General features: G+C 45.8%; 1 protein-coding gene across 1 annotated transcript in view; it reads right to left on the minus strand.

Moving 5' to 3' along the window:
• Window positions 1-14843, minus strand: part of TNNI3K (TNNI3 interacting kinase) — a 313510-nt gene extending 298667 nt beyond the window's left edge. Inside the window, exons 1-2 of the mRNA XM_040360696.1 lie at window positions 14714-14843; window positions 9336-9444 (exon numbers count right to left, since the gene is read on the minus strand). Of these exons, the coding sequence (XP_040216630.1) occupies window positions 9336-9444; window positions 14714-14753 (149 nt within the window). The 5' untranslated portion in view covers window positions 14754-14843. The remainder of the gene's footprint in view (window positions 1-9335; window positions 9445-14713) is intronic.
• Between the last annotated feature and the right edge of the window lie 984 nt (window positions 14844-15827).

The raw sequence follows: 15827 nt of genomic DNA on the forward strand, positions 1-15827 counted from the left end.
CCCCCCCCCCCCCCCCCGGGCTGCTCAGTCTAAAATGCCCGGGCCTATTTTTTGTCCCAGTCCGGGCCTGTGTGTGTATATGTGTTTTGAGGGCTCAAAGCTACCCCTTCATCAGAGCTCAACATGTTGGAAATAATAGAAGATAAAACTGAACAAGAAGCACCGGAAATGAAAGCCTAAGATCTGTGGTTGTAACTGGTCACCGGCTATCTCATGCTTTTATTCCCCTTGAGCCCATGAAATGCATGGGTTTATATTCATGGCTTATTTTAGATAAAATAAAAATTGACTTGGACTTTAACTAGTGCTATGGCACTCTCATCCTTTCTACATTTACAACACTTAGGAACCTAAACTGAATAAACTTTGGAATTTAAACTATATAAGGCTCCAGTTGATAAATGCTACATAATATGTCGGCTAAATTGTTCATAAGATGTTTTATGAACCCTTTCTCAGTGATAAATAATGTAAGTTGCTACTATAATGTTAAATACCAAAACTGAATACTTCAGAACACGTTCTCTGTGATAAAATGCTGTAATTTGCAGTTGATAAAACTACCAAAGTGCTATGATCTTTTTCTGGAATTCAAGTGATATTAAAGTTTATTTTTTATTTTTTTGTATTAAAATAATAAACGTGTTATACTTGCTTGCTCTGTGCATTGGTTTTGCACAGAGCAACTCCAATCATCTACTTCTCGGGTAGGGTTTCCATTTTTTCTTCAAACTAAACCCGAACACTTTGGCGGCACACAGCAATTTTTTTTTTTTTTTAGCATACACTATAGGATTGTAACAGACCTGGGATACCTTTGGACGCTCCAAAGAGAATGGTAATGTGGCGTGCATAGTGCTCCCTCACCCTCCTATCAGGCCCTCTTCTGAGCCAAATTCCTGTCTAAATATTGTGTCCGGGTTTCAGGCGGACTGAAACCGTGACACTTGATTCAAAACCCGAACTGTCCAGGGAAATCCAGGACAGGTGGCAACCCTATTCTCGGGTCCCACGCCGGCACTCCCGACTCCTCCTCTTCTCGGGTCCCCCGTTGGCGCTCCTGGCTCATCCTCTTCCCAGGTTCCCAGCTGGTGCTCCATGCTTTCTATGGGGGCACTCATGTGGGCTTACTCCCAAGACGCCTTGTCTGGTTTTAGAGAAACAGGCAGTGGAGCTGAGCCCCGCCCCCCGGTCACCAAATTTGACTGACAGCAGCAGGAGTCAATGGTGTCATCCAATAAGTAGGTGTCATCTTTGAAAAAGGTAGTAAACCGCAGCAAAAATAAATAAAATTGGGCAGTTTAAGTCATAATACGCTAGTGTGCATGGCATACTAGCACATTATGACAAGCTTACCTGAAATCAAAGCCCTCTAGCAGCATGCTGTAACCGCTGCAGGTGCTTCTGTCTTTGCGGGCTTCAGCGGTATGAATGGCCGAGGCGTGGGAGTCACTGTTTACAGAACGGCTCTGAAGCAACGACATGGGTATGCCATTCCTTCAGAGCACATTGGCCAGTGATGTTAATGGCTGCATCTAAAGCAAAGATCTCTTAAACGGTGCACATTAAGGAGATGTTTACTGTACCTATAGGTAAGCCTTATTATAGACTTATCTATAGCTAACAATCATACGAGGGAGTTAACTCTCACTTTTAAATAAATTCCTTTTTAAAGCGGTAGTTCACCCTCCTTTCCATCATTAGACCATTAAATTCGGCATCGTAGCGCGAGCTACGGTATGCCGGTCTTACATTTTTAATCCCCGTACTCACTGTGGTATCGTTGATTGAAGAATCCGACTCCCGCGGGGAATGGGCGTGCCTATGGAGAGGGAGGATGATTGACGGCCGGCTCTGGCACGTCACGCTCCCCGAAGACAGCCGGAGTAGGTCTCGGCTATTCACGACGCCTGCGCACAGGCTATGCGCAGGCGCCGTGAATAGCCAAGCCTATTTCGGCTATTTCCGGAGAAGCGTGACGTGCCAGGGCCGGCCGTCAATCACCTTCTCTCACCATAGGAACGCCCATTCCCCGGATTCTTCAATCATCGATAGCACGGTGAGTACGGGGATAAAAAATGTAAGACCGGCATACCGTAGCTCGCGCTACGATGCCGAATTTAATGGTCTAATAAAAAAAAACTTTTTTTTTTTTTTTAACAGGGTGAACCCCCGCTTTAATTTAGAAATGTTTCTCTTATGGTACTCTTATGTTTTTTAATGTATATTTTTGTATATGATTGAAAGCACAGTGTGTGCTTTCAATTATATACAAAAATATACATTAAAATACATTTATTTGCATTTCCATTAAACATTATTTTTATTATCAACCGTGTTGCCTTTTGTGTATTATTTCTATTTTTCTTTTTCCTTCTTCCCTTCCCTTCCCCCCCTCCCCTCTCACTCCTTCTCCACCCCCCCCTCTCCGCCATGACCTTATTTGTGCCCTATTGTGTCTAACTTTAATTTTTCTTCTACCCCCAGACTTCTCTAGGGTCTAGTGCGTGTGCTTTTTCTCCTTTGTATTATACTTTTTTACTCCTTTCCACCTTCCCCCCTCTATACCCCACTAGGCTCCCTATCTCCGGAGTCTGTCCAATACCAGTTGTGATAATGCGAGACTGGCATCCTTCAGCCATGGTTGCCATATAAGTTTGAATTTTCTCATTTCCCCCCTGCGACTATATGACAATCTTTCTCTGAAGCCTTGTACACACGACCGAGGAACTCGACGGGCTAACTTTGTCGAGTTCCTTGTTAGGCTGTTGAGGAACTCGACAAGGCAAGTTTCTCCATTCCTGTCGAAGAAATAGAGAACATGCTCTCTTTATGGCTCGTCGAGTTTCTCGACAGTTTCCTCGTCGAAAAATGTACACACGACCGGTTTCCTCGGCAAAAAAAAATCCCAGCAAGTTGCTGGTTTTTGCCAAGAAACTTGGTCGTGTGTACGAGGCTTTAGGAGTAGGGAGTTTACGTATTGGATCCACTGCCTCCATGTGGGTACCCCAAGTGCCATCCAAATTGTGCAATAAGTTTTCTCGCCACGTACAACAATCTGGTTAACATGAGATACATTCCTTTTGAAAACAACTCAATGGGCCAGATTCTCAAAGGCGTTACGACGGCGCAACACCATTAGCGCCGTCGTAACACCTCATCTGGCCCCGGGTATCTATGCGACTGATTCTCAGAATCAGTTGCGCATAGGTACCCATTAGATCTGACAAGCGTAAGGCTGTTACGCTATCAGATCTTAAAAGTAATTTTTTTTCCCGCCGCTAGGTGTCGCATCGTCGCTTTTCCCCGATCGTCTATGCAAATGAGGTAAGTACGGCGATTCCCGAACATACGCGAGGTCGACGCAGCGAATTAACGTCGTTTGCGTAGCGTACCCGACGCGTAAGGTTGCCCCTGCTAATTAGCAGGCGCAACCAATGTTAAGTATGGCCGTCGTTCCCGCGTCGAATTGAATAAAAATTACGTCGTTTGCGTAAGACGTCCGTGAATGGCGCTGGACGCCATTTACGTATACATCTAGGCAAATGACGTCGGGCGACGTCATTTAGCGCAATGCACGTCGGGTAATTTACCCGACGGAGCATGCGCAGTACGCTCGGCGCGGGAGCGCGCCTAATTTAAATGGTGCCCGCCCCATTTGAATTGGGCGGGCTTGCGCCGAGCAATCTAACGCTACACCGCCGCAAGTTTACAGGTAAGTGTTCTGAGAATCAGGATTTAAACCTGTAGACCTGCGGCAGTGTAACGTAGAGCTCATACATTACGCTGCCCAGGAGCAGCGCTAATGTATGAGAATCTGGCCCAATGTCTATAGCAGCAAGTAAGTACACCAGGGGATCTAAGGGGACTGGTACCTGAGCCAGTCTAATTATACACGGGGAGACTTCTTCTCAATACCCATGTAATTTTGGACATCTCCATATTAGATGTAGAAAATCCCCCCTGGTGTATTTTACACTTTGGGCATTGGGGAGAGTCTCTTCCTCCCCACCTATACATCTGTAGTGGTGTTCTATATGCCCTATGCAAAATAAATAATTGTGATAATGTGACGCAGATACCGATACTACCGGAATGGATTCTAAAACTCTGACGCACTGGTTCTGATCTATATCCCCTATAACTCCCACTTTAATAGACACAATGTGGCCCCTTGCAAATATATTCCACCCTCTGTGAGTTTGATATGCCTGCTCAGGAGTGTCTTGGAAATGAAGCACTCCCGATGGACAGAGGGATGGCTTACAGCTTCAATCAGGGATGTTAAAGCAGAGCTCTACCCAAAAGAGAAAGTTCAGCGCCCCCCCCCCTCCTCTGCCACATTTGGCATGTGATTTTTTTTGGGGAGGGGCGGGTACCTGTCAAAAAAAGACGATCCGAGGGTAAGTTCTCCTGTCCCCCTCCCTCCCTGCAGTCTTCTGGGACATGTCACAGGTCACAGAAGACCGCTGGACCACTCTGCACAGTGCACACCCGGCTGTGAAGCCGCAAGTCACATGCCGGCACCAAGAGGGAGAGAAGTGATGACTACATTGCTCGATCCTGGGACAGGTGAGTGAGTTCATTAAAAGACCTCCACTTTTTGCAGCTGCTGACTTTTAATAAACACAAAAACGATTGGAGCTCCTCTTTTGTAAACCCTTTACAATTGCTTTAACCTACAGATAAGCCTAGATTAGGGCTAACCTGTAGGTGCAAGAAAAATCTCCCAAACCTAAAAGGTTTAGGACAGTGGTCTCCAAACTGCAGCCCGAGGGCCGGATGTGGCCCTTTGCTTGCCTTTATCCAGCCCTTGGGGCACTATCCCTCCCACTGATACGAGACACTATTCTGCCATCTGACACCGACAATGGAGCACCATTTCTCCCACTGACACAACTAATAAAGCATTATTCCTCCCTATGATACCAGCAATGGGGCACTATTCCTCCCCCTAATACCAGATGTTTACCAACAATGATGCCAGGAAAATTTCCACTCCCGCTGACCAAACTCCGGCCCTCCAAGAGTCTGAAGGACAATAACCCGGCCCTTTGTTTAGAATGTTTGGAGACCCCTGGTTTAGGAGATATTTGTAAAAAATAGCGGCACCGATGTCTACGACACATGCGCCGTAGACATCGGGCGCAGGCGCACTGAGCGTGCCGCTACTAATGGCAGTGGAGTGACGTCATCACTGCTCCAGCCAGTCACAGCACTGGAGCAGCGATACCCGGAAGTCACTCCGGGTATCATGGCGGCGTTGGACAAGGCAAATGAGGGCCGCTGCGGGGGGTTCGATCTCAGGTAAGTAATTCATAATGAGCTAGTATGCTATGCATATAAGCTCATTATGCCTTTGTCTTGCAGGTTGCCTTTTTTATTTATTTTTTATACGAGAGGGTTTACTTCCTCTTTGAGCTAACCAACTAAACCAGGGGCCTCAAACTGTTGTCCCTCCAGCTGTTGTGAAACTACAAGTCCCATCATGCTTGTAACTGTCAGCCTAGCAATGCCTCATGGGACTTGTAGTTATGCACATAGGTGTGCACAGCCTATTGCATTAGGGTGTGCATCCCAAAGCTCCAACACATATGGGTTTGACATATTTACCGGCCTCTTCCCCACTCTCCATCCTGAAGCAATGGGAGAAAGGGGGAGCAAGGGAGCACATGGGGACCCAGGCAACAGAAGAAAGGGGAACAGGGAAAGGAGGGGTGGCATATATTAGTACCGATCCCCTATATGTTCCTCCTGTGGCAGCTGAATGTTGACAAAAGGGAGAGGAGGAGAAGCCTACTTTCAGCTGCTGCAGGAGGAAAATACAGATCGGCTCCACTAAATCCCCCCCCCCCCCCCGCCACCTCTCCTGTCCAGGTTCTGAGGACCGGCAAGGAAGGATTGCGGTTTACCTGTCAGCTGCCCACCATTGACAGGTTGCCAACCTCAGGATTAGGGTGTGCCCAGGCACACCTGGCACACCCCTTTCGCACGCCTATGGTTATGCAACAGCTGGAGGGCTGCCAGTTTGAGACCCCTCAACTAAACTATTTCAGAGAAGAACGCAAAGGATGGTTTTCTATCTAAGGTAATTGATGGCACCTCTTTATGGCAGAAACATGTTATACTTACCTGCTTTGTACAGTGGTTTTGCACAGAGCAGCCCTGATCTTTTTCTTCTTGCATCCCCCACCGGCGATCCCCTTTGTTGAGTGCCCCCATAGCAAGCCACTTGCTGTAGGGGTACTCCGGCATGCTCGCTCTCTGCGTCCATATGACACAAAGAGCACAGCTCAGCCCCGCCCCCTGCTCCTGCCTCACTGGCTGTGTGTGACAGCAGCAATGGCTCCTGCATCTCAGCCAATCAGGAGGGAGAGACCCGGGAGAGAGTCAGGTCTCGTGCACGTCGCTGGATTGAGATGGGGCTTAGGTAAGTATTAGGGGGGCTGAAAGTGGAGCTGCACACTGTAGGTTTTTTGCCTTCTTGCATAGAATGCATTAAGATAAAGAAAACCTTCAGCCTTTACAACTATTTTAAGTTTTGAAAGTCTTGATCCTCCTGGGAAGTGAACATTTTGGCAATTTCATTTAAACAGGAAATTGAAGGAGCTAATCCTGAGAAAACCTCACATTGGAGAGTTTAAATTATATATAAGTAATCTATAAATGGAAAGCAGAAGTATTACATTTCTGTATGACACAATTATAATTATTATACAGAATTTATATAGTGCCAACAGTTTGCGCAGTGCTTTACAATATAAAGGGGGACAGTACAATTACAATACACTTCAATACAGAAAGAATAGGAGGGCCCTGTTCATCTAAAATATAATAAATATACTATAAATATTTAAAAAAGCAAGTGGATCAATTAACCTCAGTTAAAAAGAATCCTCTCTCCCAGCGCTCATAGATACACGTCATTCCAAATATTTTAAATACACATCAAGCAGCAACTATAAACTACAGGGTGGGCCATTTATATGGATACACCTTAATAAAATGGGAATGGTTGGTGATATTAACTTCCTGGTTGTGGCACATTAGTATATGTGAGGGGGGAAACTTTTCAAGATGGGTGGTGACCATGGCGGCCATTTTGAAGTCGGCCATTTTGAATCCAACTTTTGTTTTTTCAATAGGAAGAGAGTCATGTGACACATCAAACCTATTGGGAATTTCACAAGAAAAACAATGGGGTGCTTGGTTTTAACGTAATTTTATTCTTTCATGAGTTATTTACAAGTTTCTGACCACTTATAAAATGTGTTCAATGTGCTTTCCAGTGACATGCAGCGAGTGCTACGCTGTGCCTATAGCGGAGCGTTAAAATCGTGGTAAATTCACAGTAAAACACTGGTATTTTACCGCGAATTTGCCGCAATTCTAACGCTCCGCTATAGGGGTATCCAGTGTGAAAGGGGTCTAATGAAGAAACATCAATGGCTGTCCTAGCTTCATTCAGCAAGAGCCCACAGCGTAGCACTCGCCGAATGTCACTGGAGAGCACATTGAACACATTTTATAAGTGGTCAGAAACTTGCAAAAAAAATCATGAAAGAATAACGTTAATTTAAAACCAAGCACACCATTGTTTTTCTTGTGAACTTCCCAATGAGTTTGGTGTGTCACATGACCCTCTTCCTATTGAAAAAACAAAAGTTGGATTCAAAATGGCCGACTTCAAAATGGCCGCCATGGTCACCACCCATCTTGAAAGGTTTCCCCCCTCACATATACTAATGTGCCACAAACAGGAAGTTAATATCACCAACCTTTCCCAATTTATTAAGGTGTATCCATATAAATGGCCCACCCTGTACAGTGAGGCATGGGCACAGTGAGACATGGGCACAGTGAGACATGAACACAGTGAGGCAAAGTAAGGCACAGTGAGGCATGCAGATGGACACCCTAGGCTTATACTCGAGTCAATACGTTTTCCCATTTTTTTGTGGTAAAATTAGGTGCCTTGGCTTATATTCGGGTCGGCTTATACTCGAGTATATACGGTAATACTTAAAGCGGTGGTTCACCCTCTTTTACAAGATACTGGCCCAGATTCAAGAAGCACTTGCGCCCGCGCAACCATAGTTGCGCGGCGCAAGTGCTTACTTGCTCCGGTGTAACGAGTGCTCCTGATTCAGGAACCTCGTTACACCGAATGCAGCCTAGGATGTGACAAACATAAGCCTCCTTATGCCTTCACATCCCAGGCTGCATTCTTGCATTGGCCGCTAGGGGGCGCGGCCTTTGTGATCGGCGTGTAGTATGCAAATTGCATACTACCACCGATTCACAAAAGTTGCGCGGGCCCTGCGTACGCAAGGTACGGAGTTTCCGTACGGCGCCTTTAGCATAAGGTTGCTCCTGCTAATAGCAGGCGCAGCCAATGCTAAAGTATAGCTGCGCCTCCCGCTCGCGACGTTCAAATTTCACGTCGTTTACGTAAGTGAACCGTGAATGGCGCTGGACGCCATTCACGTTCACTTACAAGCAAATGACGTCCTTGCGACGTCATTTGCCGCAATGCACGTCGGGAAAGTTTCCCGACGGAGCATGCGTTGTTCGCTCGGCGCGGGAGCGTGCCTAATTTAAATGATTCCCGCCCCCGGCGGGATCATTTACATTAGGCAGCCTTGCGCCCGGCTGCTTAGCATATTGCCCGCGCAATTTACGGAGCAACTGCTCCGTGAATCGCGGGCAAAGCGCAATATTTGCGTGGGCGCAGAGAAAAAAATTTGCTCTTTGCCCACGCAAATATTGCGCGATTCTACTTGAATCTGGGCCACTGTCTATTTAAATGGTCTGCAAAAACAATGACCAGACGAATTTTTTTTTTTTTTTTGGAGTCCTCCTTACCTGTTTTCAGCTCGATGTTTCGATCTGTCAATCAAAATCCCCCGCGGGGAATGGGCGTGTTAGTCCATTCTCCCCCGTCCTGTCACTCCAATTTGGGAACTCCTCCGTCGACGCGCTGTCCTGTAATCGCGTGATAATCGAGCTGATAGCTTAGCTAGAAGTCGGCACAACGGGGCGTGAACTTCTTACGCCGGCCGTTGTTATGGCAACCATGCAGTGTTGACGGCGACGCTCGCCGTCAACACTGCACATGCGCGGGATCGAGCGGTGAATGCTGGGAGGCCAGCATTCGCCCTCTCCCGGAAGAAGACCCTGTCGGCTTCACTATGCCCACAGGTAAGATGGAAACGTCCATCGCCTCGGGATCAAAAATATAATTTAAAGAAATACAGCGCATAGGACGGCTTAACGAGTGGGACACCGCTTTGATTTAATTAAATATATGGCAAACAATTTTAGTTTGAACTTACGTAAACACCATTTTAAGTTCGGCATGCTCGACTTCTTTAAGTTGAAGGTCGTCTTCCAGCCTCTCCACAATAACGGTGTAGGACTCGCTTACTTTTTTCTTCCACTCATCTATAACAAAAAAAATAACAAAAAAAAAAACGAAGAAGAAGATTAATGATGCAATAAGAGGAAATGATAGCCATAATAATTTCCTGTTGCTTTGCCATATTTTTTAGTACATAGATTGTAGACTTCCCCTTTGTGTAAGTGGAAATAGCACATGCCACGGTGGAGCCTGCAGGAATTGTAGCCGGTGTGTTTTTTTCACTTTGATATTTTGTGATGCTTGTAATTTGGCCTGAACATTGCACAGTAAACGGGATGGAAGTGAATGTGAAAAGGAGTCAAAGTAATAATCCAAACAGATTCAATGGAAGAAATCTCAAGGGTAGAATGAAGCCGACCAAGGAGCACAAATAGTATTGTAGCAGCAGGGAGCAGATAGTAGACATTACTGTGTCCTCAACTCTAGCTGGAGTCGGCTCTGACCCCAGAATGCTTGACCAGTGTCCCAATAGAAACATTACTATAGGTTGATTACTTAGAAAACGCTTCCAGCTTCTCATGCATTTTATATTGTATGAGCCATTTAGGCTGGGGAACGATGATGTATTCAAAGGGAAAAAAGGGACACAGGTAAAGGCGGAGGGAAACTTAAAAGGAAACCATAACCAAGGTCATTTTTATCTTATTACTTTTCTGTTTATATTTATTAACTACCGTATTTTCCGGCGTATAAGACGACTCGGCGTATAAGACGACCCCCTAATTTTCCAGGGAAAATGTTGGTTTTGGGATATACTCACCGTATAAGACTACCCCCTTTTTTTCCAAGCCCCACTGTGCCATTACATGCCCCCACTGTGCCATTACATGCCCCCACTGTGCCATTACATGCCCCCACTGTGCCATTACATGCCCCCACTGTGCCATTACATGCCCCCACTTTGCCATCACATTACATGCCCCCACAGTGCCATCACATTACATGCCCCCACAGTGCCATCACATTAAATGCCACCACAGTGCCATCACATTAAATGCCACCACAGTGCCATCACATTACTTTCCCCTACAGTACCATCACATTACTTTCCCCCACAGTGCCATCACATTGCATGCCCCCACAGTGCCATCACATTACATGCCCCCTCTTTCCCCCCCACTGTGCCATCACTCACGTTTTGCAGGCCGGTGACAGTCTCCGTCTGCTGCGAGCGTCCATGATTTCAAAGCCGCGCGCCGTCTTCTCAGCGTGTCCTGTGATTGGCAGAACACAAATTTTCCCAGTAGCGCCTCTGTTCTATGTTCCGCCAATCACGGATGCCTTCTCATCTCGTCCGAGGATGAGAAGGCATCCGTGATAGGCGGAAAACAGAACAGAGGCGCTGCTGGGAAGATTTCTGTTCCGCCTATCACAGGACGCGCAGCTTTGAAATTATGACGATCGCAGCTGCACGGAGACCGTACCCGGCGTATAAGACGACCCCCGACTTTGGATGCATTTTTTTGCATCCAAAAAGTCATCTTATACGCCCGAAAATACGGTATCCATCTAGGAAAGGCACCACATTCCAAAACTTTTTGCTCAACATGCTGATTTTATTCAACATATTGTAATTTTGTCATTTTTTGGAATACATTCAGCATATTGAGCAGGGAACTTTGTAACTTGTTGACTTTCCTGGATAAATAAAGTATTGTGCATACGTGGAAGAGACTAGTTGACATCCCGGGTATGATAAAGTTTGAAAAACAAAATCATAAATTATAATATAATAAATAACTATAAATAATTATAACAAATAATAATGTAATTATAATAAAAATTATTCAATAAACTCAAAAACACTGAAATTCGCTCAGTTACAGAATTGTCGCTGTCATTACTTTTATTTTTTGATGAGGAATTTCCCCACAAATCGCTATCTCTCAATTCTGCAAGTTATTCTAATTTATTACCAATGTTTTCTAGCTGCTCTGAAACCACTTTTGACATAAAGGGACACTTTTTGGTTGCTATGGACAATCTCCAGTTTCCAGGCAGAAAGAACAGTCGTCCGTGAATAGGGCTGAAGGTAATTTACGTTCACGTCGAAACCAATACGTCCTTGCGGCGTACTTTGGCACAATGCACACTGGGATATGTACACGGACGGCGCATGCGCCGTTCGTAAAAAACGTCAATCGCGTCAGGTCACCCCCCATTAACATAAAACACGCCCCCTCATCCTAATTTGAATTAGGCGCACTTACGCCGGCCCCATTTACGCTACGCAGCCGTAAGTTAGGAGGCAAGTACTTTGTGAATACAGTACTTGCCTCTCTGACTTAAGGCATCGTAGCGTAAATACGATACGCTACGCCGCCTTAAAGTTGCGGCGGCGTCTCTGAATCCAGCTATAAGACTAAATAGAAATTTGACTTCAAAATGAACACTGGTCTGTAGTGCATGTTCATACCTCAATACCATAAGACCCGGTTCACACTGGGACAACACGACAGGCGGCTTAGCCGCCTGACGAGTCGCTTCCCATGCAGTGCAATGGGAGCGTTCTAATCGGAGCGACGCAGGTCGCTCCGACTTAGAAATTTACTCCCTGTACGACTTCGGGGGCGGCTCGGGGCGACTTGCATTGACTTCTATACAGAAGTCGTCTTCAAATCGCCTCTGGAGTTGTCCACAGGACGACTTGCAGAGCCGCCCCCGGAGTCGTGCCGCCTTAGTGTGAACCGACTCTAAATAATAACATATTAGATTTTTCACTTCAGCAGTATATAATGACTTTGGAAATTGTAGAGAATTGTTAACTAATGCATTACAATTTAATCACACCAATTCAATTTTAGACGACTAAAATCTTCCAATGGGGACACTAGTTCTGGTGACCTGGGGGGCCACAAGGTATTCCCTAAATTTGCAGGGATTTCTTCTCATTTCCCGGTTGGCTATAGGACAGGAAGTCAAGGGAAATCTTCCCAATGGGACACAGATGGCAAAAAAAAAAAAAACTGACAGGAGATATAACCCTCCCTTACAGGGATTTAATGCTAAAGTTTTCTTTACCTGCTTGCCGACCAGCTCAGACCAATATACATCGGTAGAATGGCACTCCTACGCAAACTGACGTACCTGTACAACAGTTCGTAAGAGCAGGATAGCGGGCGCGCGCTCGCCGCACGCCATGGGACTCGAGGAGAGGCAGAACGGGGAACTGCCTATGTAAACAAGGCATTTCCCCGTTCTGCCTAGTGACATGACAGGGATCTACTGCTCCCAGTGACCTCTGTCATGTTCCAGTAAGCCCATTCCCCCTACAGTTAGAACACGCCAGGGGCGGACTGACAACTCATGGGGCCCCCGGGCAATATGAGATTATGGTGCCCCAGGGCAATAGGAGATTATGGTGCCCCAGGGCAATAGGAGATTATGGTGCCCCCAGGCAATAGGAGATTATGAGTCCCCCAGGCAATAGATTATGGGGCCACACAGTATACACACACATACAGTATACACACACAATATACATACACACAGAATACACATACACACACACACTGAAAAGGTACTGGAGAGGCAGGGCAGCTTTTTAGACCAAAAGGATGACAGTAAGGGACATTTCGGAGACAGATGTAAAAAAACTCAAGTTTTGACATACTTTCCCAGGTTTTACTGAGGCTGGCAACCCTGATGGGGCCCCCTAGTGGCATGGGGCCCTCGGGCAGTGCCCGAGTGCCCGAATGGCAAGTCCGCCCCTGGAACACGCTGAGGGTGTTAACTCAGGCCCCGTACACACGAGAGGATCCATCCGCTGGAATTGATCAGCGGACCGGCTCCAGCGGATAGATCCTATGGTGTGTACAATCCAGCAGATCTGTTTCCGCTGATTTTTATCCCCTGGGATGGATTTCCAGCGGATAAAAATTTGAAGACATGCTTTCAAATCTATCCGCTTGAATCCATCCCAACGGATTGATCCGCTGGTCTGTACAGACTCACCGGATCAATCCGTCCGAATGAATCCCCCGCATGCGTCGTAATGATTCGACGCATGCGTGGAATTCCTTATATGACAGCGTCGCGCACGTCGTCGCGTCATCATCGCGGCGACGGCGCGACACGTCATCGCGATGGGATTTCGGCGCGGATTTCGATCCGATGGTGAGTACACTCCATCGGATCAAAATCCTCGCAAATCCTCGAGAGGATTTATCCGCGGAAACGGTCCGGTGGACCGTATCCGCGGATAAATCCTCTCGTGTGTAAGGGGCCTCAGTGTTAACCCTCTCCCTGCCAGTGTCATTTATACATTGATCAGTGCATTTTTATAGCACTAACCAATGTAATAATGTCACTGGTCCCCAAAAAGTGTAATTTGGGGTCAGATTTGTCCTGTCGCAGTCCCGTTAAAAATCGCAGATCGCTGCCATTACCATTAAAAACAATAAAAAAAGTCCCTAAATCGATCCCATAGTTTGTAGATAACTTTTGCGCAAACCAATCAATATACGCCTATTCCGTATGTCGAAGAATATATATCAGCCTAAACTGATGAATACATTTGTCTTTTTATATTTTTATATATTTTTTTATATGTATTATAGCAGAAAGAAGAATTTTATTTTATACATTGTCGCTTTTTTTTGTTTACAGCGCAAAAAATAAAAACCGCAGAGGTGATCAAATACCACCAAAAGAAAGCTATTTGTGGAAAGAAAAAGATGCAATTTCATTTGAGTACAGCGTTGCATGATCGCGTAATTACCAGTTAAAATGACGCAGTGCCAAATTGTAAAATGTGCTCTGCTCATGAAGGGGGTAAAATCTTCCAGGGCTGAAGTGGTTACGCTTTAAAGACCCACTAATAAAACACCAATACATTGTGACAAGTGTATCATTACCCGTGCCCCTCAAATGCAGCCTTACTGTGCCATCAAACGCAGCCACTATACCCATCAAATGCAGCCTCACTGTGCCATCAAACGCAGCCACTGTGCCCATCAAATGCTGCCATTGTGCCCATCAAATGCAGCTACTGTGCCCATCAAATGCAGCTACTGTGCCCATCAAACGCAGCCACTGTGCCCATCAAACGCAGCCACTGTGACATCAAACGCCACCACTGTGCCCATCAAACGCAGCCACTATGCCATCAAACACAGCCACTGTGCCATCAAATCTGCCCCTGTGCCCATCAAACGCTGCCACTGTGCCCATCAAATGCTGGCACTGTGCCCATCAATTGCAGCCACTGTGCCCATCAAGTGCTGCCACTGTGCCCATCAAATGCACCCACTGTGCCCATCAAATGCCACCACTGTGCCCATCAAAACTTACCTGTGCATGTCTGGGTTGGTCTGGACTTGTAATTCCCCATAGGTCTTTCTTTTTCTTCTTCCCTTCAGCCAGAGAATTCCTGTTAACGCAATTCCAACTGCAAGAACAATGTCCCAAATGCTGAGAGCGCTTTGATAGTCCCCCGGCTAAAAATAAACATCGCTGTCAACGGAATGTCACACAACAATGACACGGAACGACTTCTAAGAGCAGGCAAGAGTCAACGCTGGCGAAAATCACTCAATTAGGTTGTCAGTTATTAAAATTCTCAAATAAAAACTGATTTGTGCTTTTGGAAGAACTTTTTGTTTTTTCCCACCTTTCCATGCTTGCCTAGAAATTCCAGCTTCATTGTATCAGGACCCATAAGGGCCACATAGCAGATTTGCACACAAAAATACTTCATATGAAACACAATTAAATTGTACCTGTTATAAGAACTTACACGAATCAATAGTGCACTTTCCAGCATTACCAACAATATAAATCTGAGCTGAAAATACCTAATTTTGCTATCAATAAAATATGCCTGTTAATAGAGCTCAATAGCTGAAGCATAAAAAAGAGAAAAAGGGGTGGTGGAATTGTTTCCAGAACCAATTGGCAATGACTCACAATCCCATGAGAAGAGACAGATAAAAAACAATATACATACAGTAGGTGACCGCGATATTGTGTCAATCTCGCTCCCTTTCTCGGCGAGATTGATCACCTGCGAGCCCCATCGCGGGAGCCAGCGCTGAGCTGGCTTGCCGCGATGGAGACAAAGCCATCATAGAAGCGACGGGAGATCCGACTTGGATTCCCGCCAATTCTAGCTGCGGTATTTGGTATGCATTCCTGAGGGGGAGAACTCCACGCCAATTTTTAAATAAAAAACCGACATGGGTTCCCCCCCCCAGGAGCATACCAGGCCCTTAGGTATATGGGAGAGGGAGACCCTCTTCCAAATGTCGGGATTTTTAAGTGTGAGATGTCAATTGTAGTAACAAGGTAAGTACACCAAACACAGAAGGTTTACAAATTTATCAAGAAGTTTAATATATATAAAGGGTTCATAAAAACAAATATTACATGAATTAGACCACAATAGTTACAAAAAGCGGAGGTAAAA

This window comes from Rana temporaria, chromosome 7 (assembly GCF_905171775.1).
Source record: "Rana temporaria chromosome 7, aRanTem1.1, whole genome shotgun sequence".
Lineage (NCBI taxonomy): Eukaryota > Metazoa > Chordata > Amphibia > Anura > Ranidae > Rana > Rana temporaria.